The 24,317-nt window shown below is 36.4% G+C and overlaps 1 protein-coding gene across 3 annotated transcripts in view; it reads left to right on the top strand.

Annotated features, from left to right (window-relative positions):
• The first annotated feature begins 4,226 nt into the window (after positions 1-4,226).
• The window catches only part of LOC126412737 (sodium channel and clathrin linker 1-like), a 118,977-nt gene continuing 98,886 nt past the window's right edge, over positions 4,227-24,317 (top strand). For all 3 annotated transcript variants that reach the window (XM_050082468.1, XM_050082469.1, XM_050082470.1), the window contains exons 1-2: positions 4,227-4,728; positions 13,483-13,531. In XM_050082468.1, coding sequence (XP_049938425.1) covers positions 4,643-4,728; positions 13,483-13,531 — 135 coding nt within the window. In that variant the 5' untranslated portion in view covers positions 4,227-4,642. The remainder of the gene's footprint in view (positions 4,729-13,482; positions 13,532-24,317) is intronic.

Below are 24,317 nucleotides of genomic sequence, written 5' to 3' on the forward strand. Positions count from 1 at the left end.
TATAGACATCATGAGGACAAGGTCAACTAATTACAGCAGACACAGGCATTTAAACAATCATTCTCTACGCTGTCAACATGTGAATGGAATAGGAAGAAACCCTAATAACTGGTAAAGTGGGACGTACACTCTGCCACATACCTCACAGTGATTTGCACAGTACAGAAGTAGATGTAGATGTCAAGAGTTTGTACAGAGAAGGTTGATGTGGGTAGATGGGATGAGTGAGTATTTGTATAGTAGCTTAAATTGAGGTTTGCTGAAGAACAGAATCAATATTAGTTATGTCGTCAGGATTTTAGCTTCTTATCTGTGTGTGGATAATGATGATAATGATGTTTGGTTTGTGGGGCGCTCAACTGCTTGGTTATCAACGCCGATACTAATTCCCAACCTTTGTTCAGTCCAATCTCGCCACTTTCATCAATGATGATGAAATGACGAGGACAATACAAACACCCAGTCATCTCGAGGCAGGTGAAAATCCCTGACCCCACCAGGAATTGAACCCAGGACCCCGTGCTCAGGAAGCAAGAATGCGACTGCGAGACCAAGAGCTGCGGACCATGTGCGGCTGTACTGCTGGTAGGCATTTGAGTTGGCATGATTGTAATTGTGGATTTGTTTGGGAGGGAAGTTATGGGATCAGTTTTGTTCATATGGAGAGCTGCTGAGGATTGAAAGGTGGATTGATTCATGATTACCTCTAATCAGATCAAGGACATCTTCATTTATGTGTCTATTTTTGTTAGCAGATGCTATTACTGTATCAGGTGTGGCAGGGAAGAGATACAAGGTCTTCTGCAAGGAAGGCAGTAAACTGCTAAGTTCAGCTGAGCAGTGACTACTGATTTTGAGGTTGGTGGAAATAATGTAAGGGGGGGGGGGGGGGGGAGGGGGGAAGATATTGGTCAAATTTGAAGTAGAATTTATATAGGATGGGATGGCTCATACAAATATACTGTGTGTGTCTTCTAAAAAGCGACAATCACATTTTCCTAGGAGTTTTGTGAGATAGGCCTATTTGCAATTTTTTTTTTTTTCACAGTATGTATATGTAGTCAACCCAAACAAGTACTGCTCATCTATTGATTTGTTTCTTGTAACAAACAAAAGTTTTTAAAGTGAAATTTTATATTTAGATTTATTTATTACCATATTTAAGCATTAACAAATGCAGTTAATGACATTGTAAGCGTGCACGAGCTCTTACATATACAATTACATAAATAACATATGAGATGTAAAAGATATTTTAGATCATTATTGTCTACCAAAATATGAAATTATCCATCATACTGCACATGATATAGGCCTACCCAATACATTCACATAAATAAGTTGAATTTAAATGAAACTACAATAATGCTTAGTGTCATCTTTAGGGCACATTTTGAACTCTTCTATTGTATAAAATGCTTTTTTCACAAAGCTATTTCTGCATGACACTTCCAAATATACTCAGTGACGCATTGCGTGTCTGTACTGACAACATGTTAAATAGTTTTACCCCCATGTACCTCTAGCTTTCTTGAGTTTCCTTAAGTCTAGTGACTGTGATATCAGTCTGTTACTTTTTGTATATATTATTTTGATGAGCAGTTTGTCATAATTTGTGACTGTGTTGGTATTCTTTTGTATATATTAGACAAATTATTTAAAAAGGGACTTACCTGTTTGTGTGTTTTCAGTTTTTTGAAATGTTGTCGATGAGACTCATTATTTCTGACTCCACAAATGGATTCGACTGCCTTCTTATGCCAACCAAGAACTTTTTTTGAATGCAGGGTAATTCTCCCATAACAAAATGGCATATGTCAGGTGGGTGCATTGTATGCATTCAGCAATAACTTATCACTAACACAAGACCTTAGTTGACCTAACAAATATATTGCAAGTGCTAACTTAGCACAGATGCAATAGGCTCTTCCATGTTAATTTCAAGTCAAGATGGCACCTGAATGGTTTAGCTGAAGCAAAATCACTTCTATTATCATTAATACATACGCTAAAGAAGAAATTTACAGTTTTTCATGATTAATACTCAATTCATTGACTTGGAACTACTTATTGGCTGCTCTGAGATGCTCCCTACTTTCCTGCTTTAATGTTCATAAGTCTTTCCCAGCTGTAACAAAACTGGTATCATCTACATAGAGTATGGATTTACACAACATAGAGCTGGGAAAGTCACTTATACAGGGTGTTACAAAAAGGTACGGCCGTACTTTCAGGAAACATTCCTCATACACAAAGAAAGAAAATATGTTATGTGGACATGTGTCCGGAAACACTTACTTACCATGTTAGAGCTCATTTTATTACTTCTCTTCAAATCACATTAATCATGGAATGGAAACACAGCGCAACAGAACGTACCAGCGTGACTTCAAACACTTTGCTACAGGAAATGTTCAAAATGTCCTCCGTTAGCGAGGATACATGCATCTACCCTCCATCGCATGGAATCCCTGATACGCTGATGCAGCCCTGGAGAATGGCGTATTGTATCACAGCCGTCCACAATACAAGCACGAAGAGTCTCTACATTTGGTACCAGGGTTGCGTAGACAAGAGCTTTCAAATGCCCCCATAAATGAAAGTCAAGAGGGTTGAGGTCAGGAGAGCATGGAGGCCACGGAATATGGTCCGCCTCTACCAATCCATCGGTCACCGAATCTGTTGTTGAGAAGCGTACGAACACTTCGACTGAAATGTGCAGGAGCTCCATCATGCATGAACCACGTTGTGTCGTACTTGTAAAGGCACATGTTCTAGCAGCACAGGTAGAGTATCCCGTGTGAAATCATGATAACGTGCTCCATTGAGCGTAGGTGGACGAAACTAAAATGTCCTCTAACATGGAAATTAAGTGTTTCCGGACACATGTCCACATAACATCTTTTCTTTATTTGTGTGTGAGGAATGTTTCCTGAAAGTTTGGCCGTACCTTTTTGTAACCCCCTGTATATATTACAAAGAGTAAAGTTCCAAAAACAGATCCTTGTGGCACACACTGCATGATATCCAAGACATTTGACCTCATACACCCATTCCATAGAGAAGCCTCATACTCAACAATATGTGTTAATACGCGCTGCAAAACATGAGTAATAACCAACGGAAATGTTGAAAAGACTGAATTGGCAGATTCTTGAAGAAAGAGACAAATTACCCAGTGAGAGCTTACTTCACAATTTCAAAGGCAAATACTAAGTAAAGAATCTAAAGATATTCTTCAGCCCCCTTTGTTTTGCTGCTATAGGAACAGTGAAGATAAAATTAAAATTATTACAGCACTTACAGAGACATTTAACCAGATTTTCCTCCCGCACTCCATACTGAGTGTTTTTCTTATTTAATTTTCATCCGGAAACTGAACACAATTCAATTCTTTCACGGACGATGTTCTCAAGCACACAAAAGGCGTGACATCTCAAATCAAATGTATCACCGAAACTTTTACGGCACTTATGCAGTTTAGCAGGTACGGAAAAAATTTTTCAATTTTTTTCAAAATTTGATCGATTACAGACAAATTTGATACGCTGATTACGAATACGATATTTATTTTCGCCCCAGTCAATTATTTACATCAAAAAAATTGTTTTACATTTTTTTAAATTTTTTTATTTTTCAATATTTTGTCGATATAGTGAATTCTGATGCGCTGATTTCGAATATAACATCCATTTTCATTTTGCCTTGACCGTCGGCGATATCTTCTGCCCGATAAGCGCGGCGCTGCCGATGACGCAACATTGCGTAATACACTAACTAATCAGTATTTTCAAATCATAGGCGGCCGCTGCCGCATTCCAAAAAAAAAACTCCCAACCTAACCTCAAGTGGGCTACGCTACAGATCACTTTATTTATGAAAATACAAAGTACAATCACCAACAAACTTTACATATTCACCCACAAAGCTCTCCAAGCCAGATACATTTGGAATGAAAAATTTTTTCCGTACCTGCTAAACTGCATAAGTGCCACTTTTACGATAAGCGATACTCTAATGTCAAAGAGAAGTTTCGTGAGTCCGTTTAATATGCGACGCACAGGTTTGAAAACCGAAAAACTCAGTACTTTGGACGAAATTCATTTTGAATATTGCCGCTACGAAGTGCCACAGTGCAGTGAGCAGACTGCAGAGACGTCTATTGGTCCGCGCTTGCTGCCTTTCTTTTGTCAATCATCGCTTTTGCCTGTCTTTCTAGGCGGGCGGGTCGTAAGAATTGCGCTGAGTTTGCGCCGCAAATGTCAGTTCTATTTCGAAATACAAAAAGAAATATTTTTTTGACAGGTGGTTGAGCGGTCTGCTTAAGACCAAGACGACCAATCGCTACCATTACCAAATTGATATGAGTTGTTACCGTCATGAAAACAGGTCTTGTCATCCCATATCGTTACCATGGCAACACGAAGTAACTGTTGCGTCTCAAAACACGTAAATTAAATGAAACAGTAGTGTGGTGAAGTACTTTGGGACATGCGACAATGCCCTGTGCTGTTTGGGTGATGTGTGATATTGAGCGCGATTGTAATGTGGTTGATTTGTGAAATTAGAGCTGAACTTTGGAATAAACCAATGAGTTGTCGATATCAACCCGTGCCCAGCTGTGGACTGTTGCTAACGAAAAATGAGTATTTTAACAAAGTATGACAAAGATAACATTAAATCTAAAAATTCAGTGGAAATAACGGATGAAGTGAATGTGAAAGATGAGTACGTTAACAGTGTTATTTTGTCCTGTATCTGTTTCAACACTTCTTAGTTTTGTGTAGACAGAGGGTAATGCAACGATTTTGAGCTCTCGGGAACGTTTATTTATGATCCGTTAATTATCCTCTGCTTGGCTTGTCAAACTATTCCAGTTCTGGCCGTTTTACAGTAGTACTAGCCCTAGAATGAAAAGATAGTGCACGAGTTATTCGTAACATCAATACTTAAATCTGACACTACAACCAAAATTTCAGTCCACGAGGGGGTAGGGCTGTTACATTACTTTATGTTAATATTACATTAGTCGTATTCTATAGATACCATGCAGAGAGTGGCCTTGGGATGTGCAAAGAAAACGGAAATGTACATTTAATTTTATTTCTTTAATTATTTACACAAGTGAAAATTTATTCCAGATTGTGGGATACAGAACAACGCCGTAAAGATACAGATTATTTCAGCGAATACATAAAGTTTTGCATTACCCACAAAAGAGTTTGCACTACTTGCAGTAGCTGCACTGTCTTGTTCTAAGTCTATTGTATCTCAAATGTTCTAAAAATTCTATTTCTAAATAGAAGCAATGATCCAATAAGAATGCCCTTAGGCTTTTACAAAAGGATGTGATTGCCCATACGGTTTTAATCTTATATGAAAGACTATTGTAAATTTGTATACCACTGTTTGTTGTGGAAGTTTTGTAGGCTGATGTCTTTATTGACTGGGTATGAGGCTTTTACTATTGTCTTGTATCATGCTAATGGAGATTAACATTTTCATTTATGTCTTTGAAATTCATTGTGACATATTTCTTGTTTGTACATAGAGAGAAGCTAGAGAATTGTAAACTTATGAATGAGGTGTTTGCAGGGATCTGTTTGTTGAACATGTGGCATTGCTCTTAGTTCTTTTATGGGTTAAGAAAAATGAAAATGAGCATATGGCGTTGTTGGTTAGGAGGCCCCATCCAGGGAACTTAAGCCGCTGAGGGCAAGTCTTAGTACAGTCAACGCCACATTGGGCAACTTGTGTGCCGGTGACGAGGATGACACCCAGTCCATGAGTGGAGAAAGTCTCCAGCCTGGCCGGGAATTGAATCTGGGTCCGTCGCATAGGAGGCAAGCACGTTACCACTGAGCTAAGCAGGTGGACTGGGTTAGGAAAATCAGTGAACTAGGCCTATGTGGTGCATTACCCCAGAATATAATTCTGTAAAGTAGGATGCTAAGGAATTGAGCAAAGTAGGCAATGTGGGCAATGCTTAAACTTGCTTTAACAGAGAGTAATTATAGACTATAACATATTTTATTTAGTGTTCCATTTATTTAGTTTATATGTGTATGCCACTTGAAGTTATTGTGAAGCCATATGCCTAAAAACTTTGTATCCAGAGAAGATAAAATTTGGTTGGAGTTTATTGCCACATTGGTGTTGTATGTGTCACTTCTTGAACAGAAGTTCAGAATTTTTTTGTGTTTATTGGTAGTTTATAGCCCCCAAAAGAACTGTTTAAATGTGCTGTAGTTTTATCTACAACTGCTTGTAGTCGACTTGCGATGGTTCCTGTAATAAGGATGCATGTTTCATCTGCAAAAGCAGTATTTACTTGTGACTCAATGTTTAGGTCTAAATCATTTATATACAGGAGAAAGAGGGTTAGCCCAGGATTGGATCCCTGAGGGACTCTTTTTCTTTTTTCTTCTCTTACTCTCAGAAACATATCCTAGTATTTTCCTGTAGTTCATGTTTTATTTGTATTTTATGTTCCTGCTTGTCAAGTATAATATGAATCATTTTAGCGTTGTACCTCGCCATATACTTGTAGCTTGCTGAACAGTATTTTGTGGTTGAATATGTCAAAGGCTTTACTTAAGCCTGAAAAATGCCATTGGCACTTTGTTTTCTGTTCATTGTTCGCAGGACGTTGTGTATAAAATCATTGATGGCACTAGTTGTTGATTTATTTTTCATGAATCCATTCTGAATATCTGTGAGAGTTTCATTTTTCTCTAAAAATTTCATTAACCTGTTATGCACCACTTTTTCTATTATTTTACTGAAGCCTGATAATAAGGCAATTGGTCTACAGTTTCCTATATTTGATTTGTCTTCTTTCTTATGAATAGGGACCACTTAAGGAATTTGTAAACAGTCTGAAAATGTGCCTGTCAGAAGAGGTGAATTGACTGCATATTCAAAAGGCATTGAAATGTTTGTAATACATTGCTTTACAGTGCAGTTGGGAGTACCGTTAATTCCTGATGACGTTTTCTTAAGAGTTTTACAACATGGATGGTTACGTCTGGAGTTCTTCCACAGACATAGATTGAAGAGGAACATGATCACACTTTGTTTTTCTGTATCTTTCTAGTATCAGGTTTGCCACTATTAAATTATATGTGACATCTGCATAGTAACACCTGAAAAGTTTTGTGCTGTGTTGGGGATTATCATTACTCTCTTATTCTCATGGTTCAGAATGATATGTTCTATTTTAGGGTACACTTTATTTGCTTCCTTTTTATTACTTCCCATACTGCTTGGCTTTTATTTGTGACTCTCTTATGAACTTATCTTTGACCTCCCCACCCCTACGTCACTCTTTTGTAGATTTGACTGTATTTCTGTTGTAGATTTGGATGTATTTCTGAATGTAGCTATTCAGAAGTGGTAGTATGTTATTGTTTTTTCTGTATCTGAGTAATTCTCTTTTCCTTGCTCTTGAGATTTTGTTACTTGTTGGTATCCATCTCTTTTTTGCTTTTGGAGTTTTGCTTGTTATTACTTGTGTTTTGAGAGGGAAAGCAATTTCAAAGTTAACCACTCAAGATTTCAGTACACTTCTCGAACATTTGGTTGGTGTCATACATTCGTAAAACTTCGTAACACATCTCTCCTGATAATAGGGAACTGAATGTTTCTATATTATGTGTGTTGAAATTTCTTGCTGTTACAGTTATTTTGTAGTTCTGGATGGGTAGCAAGTATCTTTGGAGGGTAACAACTGGTAACAACTTGAGTTTCATGATCACTAAGGCTTTACTTATACATCTTACATTATAGTTTGTATCCACAAATATCTGATTCAGGGTTATAGAAGAAATAGGAATAGGACATTTTCAGACAGTGTGGTTTTGAATGTGGAAAACAGGTTTGATCTGCTGTCGCAGTTGGAAACTGATGAGCCACAAATAGATGTAGGGGTAGACAGGACAAAACAAACTTTCAAAAAGTGTTTGACAAGTAAAAAGTCAGAAAAAGCAAGTTAGGTAGTTCACATGATATAGGTCTTGGCCAACTGTTGCAGGATGTACTAGGGTCAGATTACCAGGTCACAAGCTTTTTTAAACCTAATGCAAGTCTGGGTCAGGTGATAGAGGATGTAGGTTCACTTTGTAAAGACTTCACAAAGGGAGACACCGTGGTAATAGTAGGTGGGGCAGGCAACAGCATAGATAGTAACCGAAATTATTCAATTGAGAGTGATCCGGTAAAGGTAGCTTCAGCAACGAGACATACTGGTGTTGGGCTTGTGCCTGTTCTGGTCTCCATGACCGGGCCCTTTTAAACTCTTCTGTTAGGAGAGTTAATTTAGAGGTGGAACTGCTGCTTGGAACAGGCATGAGGTCTCATATCGGTGTGGTTCCTGTTGACTCTATCAGCAGGTTGGACTATACTAGGCATGGCCTTCACCTCAACAGGAAAGGGAAGGGAAAACTGTGTGGGCTAATAGCAAATAACTTATTGGGGGGGGGGGGGGGGGGGGGAGGGTTGCTGTGTCACAAGTGGTAAAGCACCAGTGGTTACAAGTGACAGATCAGCAGTTTTTTAGGGTAGGAAGGGCAGAAACAAAAGTTGTTAAGAAACAGGCTGAAAATGACATTCACATTGATAAAACAGGCAGCCAGAAAGCAAATTTTTATATACACAATTCAGGCAGATAGCCTCTGATTGCAACTAAAGATACTAAAAAATTGGCTGGAAAATTAGGTTCATCCAGTTGTAATTCAGCCAGTGCACAAACTCAGCTATCATTATTGCATCAGAATATCCGAGGACTAAGGGGTAAGCTTAATGAGTTGCTTATTTGTGTTGAAGAATTAGCAAACCAGTTGATATAATCTGCCTCTCTGAACATCATGTGACCACTGGTACAGATATGTTAAAGGATTCAAGTTAGCTTCTAATTTCTGTAGAGGAAATATGGAGACTAGAGTTGTCATATTTGTCAGAAACTGTTTTGATTTCAAGAATATTGATATTAATAAATTTTGCTCAGAGCAGCACTTAGAAGCTTGTGCAACAGAAGTAGTATTTCATAGTAAGTCCTTTATAATAGTAGATACATACAGATCTCCTTCAGGAAATTTTAACCTCTTCATAAAAAAACTGGAAGCTCTGCTATCCCACCTCATGGCAAAAAATAAGGAAATAGTGGTTGCTGGAGATTTCAATGTGGATTTATTGAAAAGCTCTGTCAGTGAACAATTATTTCATTAATGAAGTTGCCTCCACATTTGAGAATTGTTTTCCCTGTTTTCCCCTGAAGGTAACTCAACTCACACACAAGTCAAAAAATAAACCATGGATTACACAAGGAATAAAGATATGTGAGACAAAAATGAGACACTATCTACTATCTAGGAACAGCTCTGAGGTTAGAATTGTAATGCATTACAAAGAATACTGCAAAATATTGAAGCAAATAATCCAGAAATCGAAGCAGCTTTATTATGAGAAAAGGATAATTACATCAGGTAACAAAATAAAAACTGTATGGGATATTGTGAAGACAGAGACAGGTGGGGCCAAAAAGGAAGAGGAACAGATAGCTCTAAAAATAAATGAAACTTTGGTAACAAGTACCGTTAGTGCTGCAAACCTCTTAAACAACTACTTCATTTCTGTTACTGACAGCTTGGGATTATCAGGTTCGGTCAACAGTGCAATGGAGTATCTGAGACCAGTCTTTAAAAGTAACTTAAGTAAAATGGAAATGACACATCTCCCAAAGAAGTAGCATCCATCGTAAAATCCTTAAAAATCTGAGAATTCCAGTGGGTATGATAACATATCAACAAAGCTAATCAAAGAGTGGTCATGAGAATTAAGTTCTATCTTAAGTTATTTGTGTAATCAATCCCTTATCAGCGGAACATTTCCAGACTGGCTAAAATATCCTGAAGTCAAGACTCTATACAAGAAAGGGGATAAAGAGTTACCATCAGACTATTGACCAATTTCACTTTTGCTGGCTTTCTCAAAAGTATTTGAAAAGGTTGTGGTCAAGTGTCTTCCTTAAGCATCTTGACTGCAAATGATATATTGTCCAAGTCACAGTTTGATTTCTGAAGGGTTCTGATATAGAGAAAGCTACTTACAATTACACTGAGAGTGTATGTAATGCATTAGATAATAAATTAGAGGCTACTGGTATTTTCTGTGACCTGTGAAAAGCCTTTGACTGTGTGAAGCCTACCATTCTCTTAAGTAAATTAGAATATTGCCATGTCACTGGCAGTGCTGCAAAATGGTTTGAGTGTTATCTAACTAACAGGAAACAAAGGTTGTTGTTGCGAAATACTGGTGCAGTAAGCAGTCAGTTTTCATCTGACTGGGAATTAATTACATGTAGTGTTCCTCAAGGTTCCATTTTGGGTCCGTTGCTTTTTCTTGTGTATATTAAAGACCTCTAATCTCTTACATTGCCAGATGCTAAGATTGTTTTGTTTGCAGATGATATAAACATTGCAATAAGTAGCAAGCCAAGTACAGATTATAAAAAGAGCTGCTAATCACATTTTCACTGACATTAATAAGTGGTTTAAAGCTAATTCTTTGTCATTAAACTTTGAGAAGACCCACTATATGCAGTTCAGAACCTGTAAGAAATTTCCTTCCAGCCTGAGTATAACGTATGAAGACATGCAGATCAAAGAGGTTGAAAGTGTTAAATTTCTGGGATTACAACTCGATAATAAATTCAGATGGGAAGGGCATACCACAGAATTGCTTAAGCACCTAAACAAGTATGTATTTGCAGCAAGAATGATGTCAGATGTAGGAGATATAAATATGAAAAAAAATATGCACACTTCGCTTACTCTCATTGTATTATGTCATACGGGATCATATTCTGGGGTAACTCATCAAACCGAGCAAAAGTTTTTAGCATCCAAAAGTGTGTAAATTGCCAGATTGCCATCCAGCGTATCTATAACATATGAAGACATGCAGATCCAAAGAGGTCGACAGTGTTAAATCTCTAGGATTACAACTCGATAATAAATTCATTTGGGAAGGGCATACCACAGAATTGCTTAAGCACCTAAACAAGTATGTATTTGCAGCAAGAATGATGTCAGATGTAGGAGTTATAAATATGGAAAAAAATATGCACACTTCGCTTACTCTCATTGTATTATGTCATACGGGATCATATTCTGGGGTAACTCATCAAACCGAGCAAAAGTTTTTAGCATCCAAAAGTGTGTAAGTTCAAGAACATCATGTAGAAACCTGTTGAAGGAACTTTGTTTTCTAACCACTTCTTCTAGGTATATCTGTTCCTTAATTAAATTTGTTGCAAGTAATATATCTCTTTATTTATTTATTTGTCCATATACATCTCTTTTTAAGTACATATATTGTACACAGGATATTGAACAGAAAACCTTTTTAGCTATTGGTTTTTCAAATGTCAAATATACATTTTATAAATTTTTATGACAAATTGGATCCATACAGTTAATAATTACAAATTTTTGAAATACTGTATATTTATAACGTATTACTACAATTAAAGATACAAATTACATTTTTTCTTGTGTAAGATACTGTGAGATTGAATATTTCCAACCAATAGCTTGATACGTAATATCAATACTAGGAATAAGAATAATCTACATAAAGACCTAAAATCACTTACCTTTTCCGAAAAGGGATCCAATATTAAGGAACACACATTTTCAATAAATTACCAGCAGCCATTAAAAACTTGGTTTCAGATAAAGCACAGTTTAAACAGAGTTTGAAAGACATTTTGATGGGAAACTCCTTCTACTCTATAGATGAATATCTTGACAGAGACTGGTAGGCCAGCATCGGCAAAAATGACCGTTAGATTTCTATTTTGACAGCACTTGGTCACAACAGTCAAGATTAGGTATTTTGTGTATGATAAATTTATTAATAGTGCATAACAATATTTCATTCTGACAGCATATTAATTCTGTAAATATTAGCTATTACAGTTTACTGTATTGTAGTCACCTATTTTGACAATGTCCTGACAAATGATCAGGATAGTAAGTATTATATTCTAATGTTTTATGCTTTTTTATGTTATACTTTCTGACATGCTTCACACCCAATGAGCATCATCTAATTTTTTGAGTCTATGGAACGAAAACTGTATCTAATCTAATCGAATAATAGAGAATGGACATATGCAGAATAAATCAGTTTCTTCATTTTTAACTTTCCTACAGCAGTGATCATGCCTACTGCAAACACAGCTGAACCAAGGCGCTTCATTAATTCTAGGCAGTGTATTTATCAGCTGAGGTAGTGATGCGTCTGTAGTTCCTGAAACTTACAGTAATGCTCTCCATTTCTTGAATTTCATTGTTTGAGAAACTCACATTTGCAGTTTGTGGCATTCTGTGTGAAGTACTGGACTGTGTGTATTAAGTCTTGTTAAGATTCAGTGATAATCTGTTTGCCTTAAGCCTTGTAAGATTCCGTGATAGTCCATTTTCCATGAACCATTGTTCACATTTTCAAATATTTCATTACCTGCTTTTTCAGGAAGGGGGTGATATTATTATTATTTTTTTTTTTTTATTTCTGTGCTTGTATCATTTGCAAAATGTGTAAAATTTGCATCTTCTGAAACGGCAAAACAAAGATAAATTATGTTATCAAAAACAACAGTGGACCCAAAAGTGAACTTTATGGCACTTCATATCTGATTGCTTCAAATTCTGAGAGCCTATTATTATGTGATTGACATGGACTATCACATTGTAACCCAAAGGAGCCCATAAGCTGTAAAAAATAGTCTACTCAAATATTGAATACAAGAAGCAGAATATAATTATTTAGAACCACAGATTCTACTACATTTGTAGTACACTTGATTACTGCTATAGATGATTTAAAAATGATGAAACTAGTTTATTCTGTATGTTTCCACTCGATTCAGAATTACATAATAATTTTCGGAAGAAACTCATCTTGATGTTAGTTGTGGACATGACATGGATTAAAATTAGTCTCTACAAAGATTTCAAGGAGAAAACTGTGATGCCTGAAAGAAATCAGATAGATGGATACACATGCGTTCAACTATCAGCCAGGACATATAAAATAATAATAAAATAAAATAAAATGTCTTGTGGATAATGTGATGAACTAAAAATTTGAATTAATAACTTTTATTTTGGGCAATTTTTGCTGCTCCGTCCAAGATTGAACAGTATCATCACACAAACTTTTACAGACAATGTTTTAAGTTTTTTATAATTACCGTCAACATTGTAATACAACAATATTTCATAATTTTATGTCATTACATTATATTCTGCTTTAATAAAATGAACACATTTGACTTCTTTTCACCTCCCAGAGTGTCCTCTCTGTGAGGTCCATGGAAAATGGCTAATGTAAAGTACTGAACGTGTTGGTTTATCTCTGTAAATACAGTAGGAGAAATGAAAGAAGCAACCACTGAAACATTTCTTGTAATTATTACAGATATTATAAAGAATATCTCGAACTGCAGCTGCAAGTGGCTGTGTGTAAGGTAAGGAGCATGCCTTTTGAAACATGCAAACTGTTTAATGGTTTAGTTATTTGCATGTTGCATGGATCATAAATGAGACTCTTGTTATGATGTGGAATGAGTTAGTATTTTAATTGTAGAACGCTTCCTGGTGAATAGAATGGCAACATTCCGACCAGTTGTATGGTTGTCTTAAGCAATTTTTTAAATGTTATTTTAATTTCTTGAATTCTGAAAAGCATTTGACTCAGTACCACACCCACAGCTACTGTCAAAAGCATGATTATATTGGGTATCAAATGAGATTTGTGACTGGACTGAGGACTTTTTGGTAGGAAGGCTGCAGCATGTTTCATGGATGGAGAGTCATCATCAGACATAGAAGTAACTTTGGATGTGCCCCAGGGAATTATGTTGGGATCCTTGCTGTTCATGTCATATGTTAATGACCTTTCCGACACTATTAATAGTAACTTCAGACTTTTTGCAGATGATGCAGTTAACTGTAATGAAGTACTGTCTGAAAGGAGCTGCATAAATAATCAGTCAGAACTTGGTAAGGTTTCAAAGTGGTGCAAAGATTGGCAACTGGCTTTAAATGTGCAAAACTGTAAAATTGTGCACTCCACAAAACAAAAAAAAACATAGTTTCCTATGACTGTAATATCAGTCGCTTACAAAACACTCCTCCAATCAGTTCTAGAATTTGCTCAAGTTAATGTGACCAAATAGGACAAACAGGGGGTTTGAACATATACAGAGAAGGGCAGCACAAATGGGTACAAGTTTGTTTGATCTGTGGGAGTGTGTCATGGAGATACTGAAGAAACTGAACTGAAAGACTTGAAGATAGATGTAAACTATCCTGAGAAGGTCTACTAACAAAATGTCAAGAACCGCCTGTAAAAGATGACTCTAGGGATATTACAACTCCCTACCTATGGCTCATATGGGATTGTGAGGATAAGATTAGAATAATTACAGCACACACAGAGGCATTCAAACAATAATTTTTCCCACACACTGTACGTCAATGGAATGAGAGGAAACCATAATAACTGGTACAACGGGACATACCTTCTGCCATGCACTTCACAGTGGTTTTCAGAGTGTAGATGTAGACGTATATCAGAAGTTTTCTTTTTGAATTCAATCCTGTCCTATCCAGCATAGCCACTTCAAAGTGAAATTGTGTTGGTTGTCATTTTTGCTTTCTGTTTGCAAACACCCAGCACTCGAGTGAAGAAACTCTCAAGTCCTTCTGGGGATCAAACCCGAGACCTTGTGATCTAGAAGCATCAACGCTAACCACTAGTGGATGAGCTGCTGACTGTATCTTAATAAATTGTGGTTAGCGGAAACACCAGCAAAAGTTACATATTGAAACCTCCTTGCATTCTTCAGTATGCCATGGATGTAAACCTCAGGTTTCGCTACTGATCAGTTTCTTTATGACAGCATATATTTGGCTTTTACATCCATTTGCTTCACCAGCTCACAACCAGATTTTCACATTTCAACCTAACCTAGAACTTGGGCTGCACAACACATCAGTCTGTCACCATGACCAAGATTTCAGGCTGGGTCTAGTACCACACTTTAACATAAACACCTTTGTAATTACAATAGTGCTAGTTGGTAAACTCTATGTTCTACAAATCATATTCACAGTAAATATTATGGTGTAAAACATGTGAATGGAGTAAATGTTTGCAGAGACTTAATGTGCTGGTCCTTTACAGGTTTGTATTGAGTTGTTTATAAATATCATCAGAATTTTGGGCCAGGTCAGATGTTTCCCACACTTTTGATTGTTTTTTCCACAGTACTTTTTTCATCATTACAGCATTAAACAATTATTTATTTTTATTTCTATGCAGTTTATTTCTGTGGATGCTTGGTTCATAAGGCTGTGCTTGTTAAGTTAATGTGTACGTAATATCAAATTCATATGATATTACTCATAAAATATTTTGTGAGTAGAGAATTATGTCAACATATACACTCTTCAACCCACTGTGATGTGCATGCCATGCATTAAAAATAATATAAATGTAGGCAGTAGGAAGAATGTTTAAGCATTACAGTAACAGAATTGAAGGTATATGTACCACAGCCTTTGTATTCCCCCACAGGAATGAAGGTATAAGAGCAGAACTATTTGTAACCAGCCATGAAAATAATAAATTAAAAAGGCTTAGATGTGAAGTAATTTTTTAAAAAAGTATTAGTGTTCTTGTATACCTTGGTACAAAAATGGTTGGTGGTCAGACACTTGTCTATGATACATAAATTCAGATTGATCTGCATGTGTGGCCAAGGGCATTAACATGCCACTTCTAGAATTCCAGGAGGTGAACATGTTCTAGATCAAATCCACTTCATGGATTAACAATCAGGGATGGCGAGCCGTCAACTCTGAATGTGGTCTTTACATCATTTCCCACATCCAACTAAGTAAATACTGAGCTGGTACCCACATCCCACCTCAGATACACACTACACAAAGATGTAGAAAACACTCTCCCACTCGAACATGAGATTACTCTAAACGCAGACAGATGGGCTACATAAGATCTATTCTGAGGGGGGAGGGGGGGGGGGAGTGGTGGCATCATGAAGGCATCCAGACACCAGCACTACCATTTACATAACCCATACAACTATGGCAACCCTATAGAGAAATGGAAAAAGGCAAGAAGGAAAAAGAATAAGACACAGATTGAGATTAATAGCATCAAATCAAACTGAAATGTCAAATCTCACATTGAAAGATGTTATTTGAGTAACCATCACTCTAGGACAGAGGAATAGTGAATCTTTTAGAAAGTGGTAGAACAGATTAATTCAATTAGAACATTCCATAAATCATACATCCAGTTTTATTGGTTACAGAGATAAGTTTTCATTATGCATGTTGGTATTCCAGTTGCTATGGGTTTAGCAACTGATTGTCATATTGGATTTGAAGTTCAAATTGCTATGGGTTTAGCAACTGATTGTGATTTTTGATTTGAAGTTCAAATTGTAAATTTGTGTTAGAGTTTAAATAACTGAAATTTTGAACTGTGATTGTGATTATGATTTGTTGGCCAATTCTACTGTATCATTTAACCATATTGCATATATTTACGAATGATAAGTGTGCCAGTGTAGTATTTGTGTAAGAGTTTTGTAATGAAAACACTGCTACAGCTTGTAGGGAATATGGTAGACCAGGGAAAAACAAGAATTTGGCATGTGAGAAAATCTCTGGCTCATGTGCCGTAGCTCACTTGCCTGTCTGCACAATTCCCACACAGCTACGCCATGGAAGATGGGAAACTACAAAAGTGTTGCATTGAAATGGCAATACAGTTGCATTGCATTTGAATTTGTTAATATTTTTGAACAACACAGCTCACAAATGAAACACACTTTCAGTATTATTTAATTATTTTTGGTGTGCTGAAGATGTCTTATAATTTTTGTCTGGTACACATAGTCGGCATATGGACAGCTTTAGACAATTTCACTGATTCTCTCACTCAGTTTGCCATGCACTTGTGATTTATTTAGTGTCATAATTGAAAAAAGCCTTACATGCACATATGTTGATCGAAATATTTTATCATGTTTGCGACCTCATTAAGGAGATGTGGAAATTCTTCCTGAGGAAAACAGTTTTAATGTTAGAGAATTTGTCTTTTAAATGAAAATTACATTTGTAACAATATTGTGAAAAGAAAAGTTACTACTCACCGTATAGTGGAGATGCTGAGTGGCAGATAAGCACAACAAAAAGATTGTCACAAATACAACTTTCGGCCATTAAGGCCAGTAACACACACACACACACACACACACACACACACACACACACACACAAGACTGCAGTCTCAGGCAATTGAGGCCAGTTTTTACGTATTTTGACAATCTCATGACATATGGTCAAGGAAGTGCGTATTTATACAAATGTTTTTTTTGTTATACTTTCTGACAAGTTCCACACCCATGAGAAACTTCTCAATTTTGGATCTCTGGAACGAAGACTGAATCTATTCTAATCTGATCGAAAGTAATTGATCAGTTTCATTTGCTCATGCACAGAAGCACTTTCAACTGAAATGGCAAATTGTCTTAAAAAGAGGTGTAAGATTGGCAGTGCTTTCATTGTCACAATGAATTCTTCAAACATCATGTTTTCTTTAATGCCAGTGAGCTTAGGGAAATGGACATTATCTTTGGTCAGAATTTGTCTCTTCCACTTATTGTCTTTTGTCAGAATTTGTCTCTTCCACATTTCAATTTTCTTTTCAAAGGTATCAGATGAGAAATAAGCTGTTTCTTGTTCTTGCTCTCCTTTTTCCTTTGTAAATGCAACAATAGCAGTTTTTAAATTAAAAAATCATTCCAGGCATGCCTATTGACTTAACCAACACACTTTTCAGTAATATATAAAGTCTCCATGCTCTTTGTTTATTTCCACTGAAAACTGACAGTGGAATATTGCTTGTGACTTCAGAAAATTTGCTATTGATACCACCAATTTCATCATGTGCTCCATGTCTGCAAATTTAGTGCAGAGTCCTTATTGATGAATCCTGTCTGTCAATTATTGTACTTTTCTGCTCTTTCATTGTCAAATAAATCTTGAAATTTATCTACAAGATGCCTCTTTTTTGTACAAATGGCTGCTGGTCGTGTAAACTTCTTTTATGCCACAAATAAATAGTGAAGGGTGATCAGTGCTAACACCATGATTCTGCAGAACTGCAGAAAATCGTGCCAACCAGAAAATGCCGCATTGCGGTGCTAAATGAAATATTACTCCGTATGGGGTACTTGTGAGATGTACCAAGCAAAGATGAGATAGGCTGAGCCTCTGCCCACATCCAACCTGCATTGTGCTCGCATGCAGTTTGGAAAGCAGTGGCTGACCCTGTGGTAGACAATTTCCTAAAGGCAGAGTAACAGATTCAAGAGTGTTCACTCTTGTTTTCACTAAACTGCAAGAGACTGGTACTGTGCTCAGCAGTCATATTTCATCTGAAGGTGCAAATGAATGGAGTATGGATGAAGTAGAAGGCGTCATTCAGGTGACAGAACATAGTCCTCTAACAAGTTCATGCAGATATTTTGCACGTACTGGTGTTCCACATACAAGAATATGGCGAACAACATATACATAGCCTATTTCCTTATCGTTTACAATGGATTTAATATATTTGAGAAGGACAAGAAAGTAAACAACTGGAATTTTGTCATTAGGTATTTGCAAATTGCTGAGTAATCTCATTAATAATGTTTACTGATGAAGCTGCTTTCTTTTCTGATGGTATCAATATCACTAATAATTGAGTGACTGTAGAAGGATACAGTGTGACTTAGAAAGAATCTCAGTCTGGTGTGATGAATGGCAGATTTCTCTAAATATTTAAAAATCTAATTTAATGTAGATGAGTAGGAAAGACAATCCTGTAGTGTATGAATACAGTATCAGTGGACTGAAACTGGACGCAGTCACATTAATTAAGTATCTAGGCACTACGTTGCAAAGTGATATGAAATGGAATGGGCATGTATGTATAATAGTAGGGAATGCAAATGATCGACTTTAGTTAATTAGAAGAATTTTGGGAAATTGTAGCTCATTGATTAAGGAGATGACGTATAAAACACTAGTGCAACTCATTCTTGAATACTGCTTTAGTGTTTGGGATCTCCATCAGTTCAGGTTGAAGTAAGATATCGAAGCAATTCAGGGCCATGCTGCTAGATTTGTTACCGGTACATTCAAACAACAGAAAGTATTACAGAGATGCTTCATGAACTCAAGTGGCAATCTGTGGAGGGAAGATAAGATTCTCTTTGTGAAGAACAGTTGAGAAAATTTAGAGAACCAGCACGTGCAGTTGACTGCAGAATCATTCTATTACAGCCAGTGCACATTTTTTGTAAGGACCGCAAAGACAAGATAAGAGAAATTAGGGGTGTTACAGAGGCTTATAGACAGTCACTTTTCGCTCACTCCATTTATGAGGGGAACAGGAAAGGAAGTGACTAGTAGTGGTACAAGGAATCCTTTGCCATGCACCAGACAATGTCTTATGGAGTAGGTATGTAGATGTATAAACAGATGCAAATAACAATTAGATCGGTGGATATATGAAAACACGCATGCCTCTGTGGAGACATGTTTTCAAGAGCACTTGTCTTAAATGTATGGTGTGTGTGACAGACAATCACTTACCTGGGCCTATTGTGTTACTGCATCATCTTGCAGGGTCCATTATCTAGATTTTCTTGAAAATGAGCTTCCTGAATTATTGGAAGAGGTTCCTTTGGCTACAAGGATGGGTATATTCTTGCAACATGTCAGAGCCGTTGCACATTCCAGTCACTATCTGTCACATCATCTAAATCTAACATTCCTCAGAAAGGAATGGTTACTTTTCTTGACCATTAAGTCCTCTAGAGCTTAGCACTATAGCCTTTTGTCTTTGGGAATAGTTGAAAAGTGAAGTCTACAAAGAAAAATTAAACGCAAGGGGCAGATTGATCGCTCTGATTATGAGTAGTGCTGTCTTCGTGAAAGAACACCAAGACAGCCTCGGAAGAACTGCATGTAATGTTGTCAACATAGTTGGAAAGTTCATTGAAATCAGTGGGAGAATTTATGAAAAACAGCTTTTGACTTAGTCATTTATCTTATCTTAACAGAAAACTGTGTAATAGGTGCAGAATGTGTCATGAATAGGAAGGTAGAGCAGAGAGTAAGTTACTGCAAACAGTTCAGTGAATGGATTATTCTTAAGGGAATCAACAGCAAACCAACACCAACAACAATTGTTCAGGACAAGAAGAAGATGAAGAGAGGAGACAGAATGTGTAATTCAGTATGTAAGTTAGATGAAAATCTAATAATTAAGAGTGGTTGGAGAACTGAGATTTGGAAATCAGGTATTTGATTGTAAGACATGCCCAAGACTAGAACTGTCATAAATTTATGAACATAGACATTCATAAATTTTGCCTAGAACAGCATATGGAAGCATGTGCAACAGAAGTAGAATTTCACAAAAAACCTTCATAATATTAAGTGTATATCGAGCACCTGCAGGTAACTTTAATCTGTTCGTAAACCACCTTGAAGCTGTACTGGCCCATTTAGCAAACAAAAACAAAGAAATAGTGGTTGCTGGTGACTTCAATGTAGATTTCCTTAAAGACTCTCCCAATAAGAACTTATTTGAGTTAGTAACACTATCATTCAACTTAATTCCCACTGTAAAGTTCCACGCTAGGGTAGCCATTGATAATATCAGCCATTGATAATATCTTTATAGAAAAGTCCAATGAACAAAATTATATTACAAAACCAATAGTCAATGGCCTCTCAGACCGTGACATGCAGTTTCTTATGTTAAATGTTAATACTGAACAGGATATAAAATCTGTTAAATCTGAGCTCAAGAGTGTAATCAATAAGCCAAAAATTGATTATTTTAGGACACTCCTCAGAGACATTCACCGGACTGATGTTTACAGTGCTCATGGCATGAATGAAAAATATAACACTTTTGCTAATAAGGTGCTTACCTTATTCGAACACTGTTTCCCCCCAAAACTTACCAAGGTTAGAGCAAAGTCCACAAAGAAGCCATGGATTACTCAATGAATAGGGGTATCTTGTAAAACAAAAAGAAAACTGTATCTCAGTCTGAACCAGTTCCGATGTTGATGCTATAGCACATTACAAGAAATACTGCAAAATATTAAAGACTGTAATACGGACATCAAAGCAAATATATTACAAGGAAAAGACAGTAATATCAGATAACAAAATAAAGACAAATGGGGTATAGTGAAGGAGGAGACCAGTAGAGCCAGACATGAAGAGGAACAAATAGCATCAAGAGTAAATGATACATTGGTGAGAGATGTGAATAGTGTTGCAGAACTTTTTAACAAACATTTTATTACTGTTACTGAAAAGATGGGGTTGTCAGGTTCGGTAGATGCTGCTATGGAATACCTCAGACCAGGCATTTCAAGTAACTTCCATAATATGAATTTGACCCTCACTACCCCAGCAGAAATAATGTCGATCGTAAAATCTTTAAAATCAAAAACATCTAGTGGGTGTGATGAAATATCAACAAAGTTAATTAAAGAATGTGATTCTGAGCTAAGTAACATATTAAGCTATCTGTGTAACCAGTCGTTTATCAGTGGAATATTTCCTGCATGGTTGAAATATGCTGACGTTAAGCCACTGTTTAAGAAGGGAGATAAAGAAATAGCATCAAATTTCCGTCCAATTTCACTGTTGCCAGCATTCTCAAAAATTTTAGAAAAAGTGATGTACAATCGGCTTTATAACCATCTTATCTCAACTAACATAATGTCAAAGTCACAATTTGGATTTCTAAAGGGCTCTGATATTGAGAAGACTATCTACACTTACAGTGAAAATGTGCTTAATTCATTAGACAAAAAATTGCAGGCAACTAGTATATTTTGTGATCTGTCAAAGGCATTTGACTGTGTAAATCACAATATCCTTTTAAGTAAATTAGAATATTATAGTGTAACAGGAAATGCTGCAAAATGGTTCAAATCTTATATCTCTGGCAGGAAACAAAGGGTGTTATTAGGAAAGAGACATGTATCAAGCTATCAAGCATCATCCAATTGGGAACTAATTATATGTGGGGTCCCACAAGGTTCCATTTTGGGGCCCTTACTTTTTCTTGTGTATATCAATGACCTTTCATCAGTAACATTACCAGATGCCAAGTTTGTTTTGTTTGCCAATGAGATAAACATTGCAATAAATAGCAAATCAAGTGTAGTCTTAGAAAGATCAGCTAATAAAATATTTGTGGACATTAATCACAGGTTCCTAGCCAATTCCTTGTCACTAAACTTTGAAAAAACACACTACATGCAGTTCAGAACTTGTAAGGGGTGTCCCACGAGTATATGCCAAACATACAATGACAAACAGATAGAAGAAGTGGACAGTGTTAAATTCTTGGGATTACAGCTTGATAATAAATTCAACTGGGAGGAGCACACCACAGAACTGCTGAAGCGTCTTAACAAATCTCTATTTGCAATGTGAATTATGTCAGACATAGTGGATATAAAAATGAAAAAGCTGGCATGCTATGCTTACTTTCATTCCATAATCTCATATGGAATTATTTTTTGGGGTAATACATCAAGCCAAGCTAAAGCTTTCCGGGCACAAAAACGTGGAGAAAGAGTTATATGTGGTGTGAACTCAAGAACATCCTGCAGAAGCCTGTTTGGGGAACTAGGGACACTAACTACTGCTTCCCAATATATTTATTCCTTAACGAAATTTGTCATTAAAAATATACCACTTTTTCAAACCAACAGCTCAATTCATGGGATCAATACTAGAAATAAGAATAATCTTCACAAGGATTTAAAGTCACTTAGTCTTGTACAAAAAGGCGTGCATCATTCAGGAACACACATTTTCAATAACTTGCCAGCAGCCATGAAAAGCTTAACAACCAATGAAATTCAGTTTAAGAGAAGCCTAAAGGATTTATTGGTGGCCAACTCCTTTACTCTATTGATGAATTTCTCAGTAGAACTAACTGATTTGTGTGTGTGATATTATAACTTCTGCACAATTTCAGTGCAGTAATGTATTCATTGTAAATATATATGTGTGTGTGTGTGTGTGTGTGTGTGTGTGTGTAAGTACAATCTAACTTCTGCACCATTTCAGTGCAGTAATCTGTTCATTATAAATAAGTATTATAGTAGTTGTATTGCACGTTTATTACCTTATAAATAAATAAAAAACTTTTTTATTTTAGATTCAGTGCATTAGTATTTGTAAAATGACTCTTTCATATAGTGTTCATTAAAAAATGTCGATCATTCCACTTGGGACCTGTGGAGTGGTACATTAGCTTATTTGTTTTAGTTGTAAGTATTTGTCATGAATTATTGGTTTTCTGACATGTTCTACATCCTGGAGGACCTCCTCACTACGGATCAATTGAATGAAAGTATATCTAATGTAATCTAATCTAGATATAGACTCAGATCACAGTTTAGTGATAGTGAAGAGTTCACAGAAGTTTAGGAGATTTGTCCAGAAGAATCAGTGTGGAAAGAAGTGGGGTACTGTAATACTGTGAAATGATAAGGTGTGTTTAAATTTCTGTAGATCAGTAGATACTGTGATAATGAATCCTACAGTAGGCAATACAGTTGTATAGAAATGGCTACGACTAAAAAGGGCAGTCACAGAAGCAGAACAGACAAATATATATACAAGGGAGAAATCTGGGAAGAAACCTTGGGTAACAGAAGAAACACTACACCTGACTGATGAAAGAAGGAAGAACAAAAATGTCTGAAAATGAAAGAAACACAACAGTATAGTTTTCATTGCAACCGGGTCTGCAGCTAAACAAATTTGTTGAATGAGTACATGATGCTTTCAGCTGCTGTTCTCCTTATTTCGGTGTAAGGCCATTTTCAATAACCTCAAATGGTAGCACTAAACATTGGATACATGAGTGGTACTTGTGATTTTAAGATAGGAACCAGTCATGTCTCTAGATAAACTAGGCGCATTATAACTTACTTTATGGATGGTTCTTTAGTGGTTTATATGCCATGTACATCCTTGCTCCTATGACTGCATGTAGTTGTTATAAAAGGTTGTTTGCTGTGTTAGGAGCACATTACTTTTGATCAGTTGTTGAAAAGCTCTTATATAAGTGGTTGATGTCTTTAACATACTTGATATGACTTGTTCCTGTGTTAAAAT

Source organism: Schistocerca serialis, chromosome 7 (genome assembly GCF_023864345.2).
Source record: "Schistocerca serialis cubense isolate TAMUIC-IGC-003099 chromosome 7, iqSchSeri2.2, whole genome shotgun sequence".
NCBI classification, from domain to species: Eukaryota; Metazoa; Arthropoda; class Insecta; order Orthoptera; family Acrididae; genus Schistocerca; species Schistocerca serialis.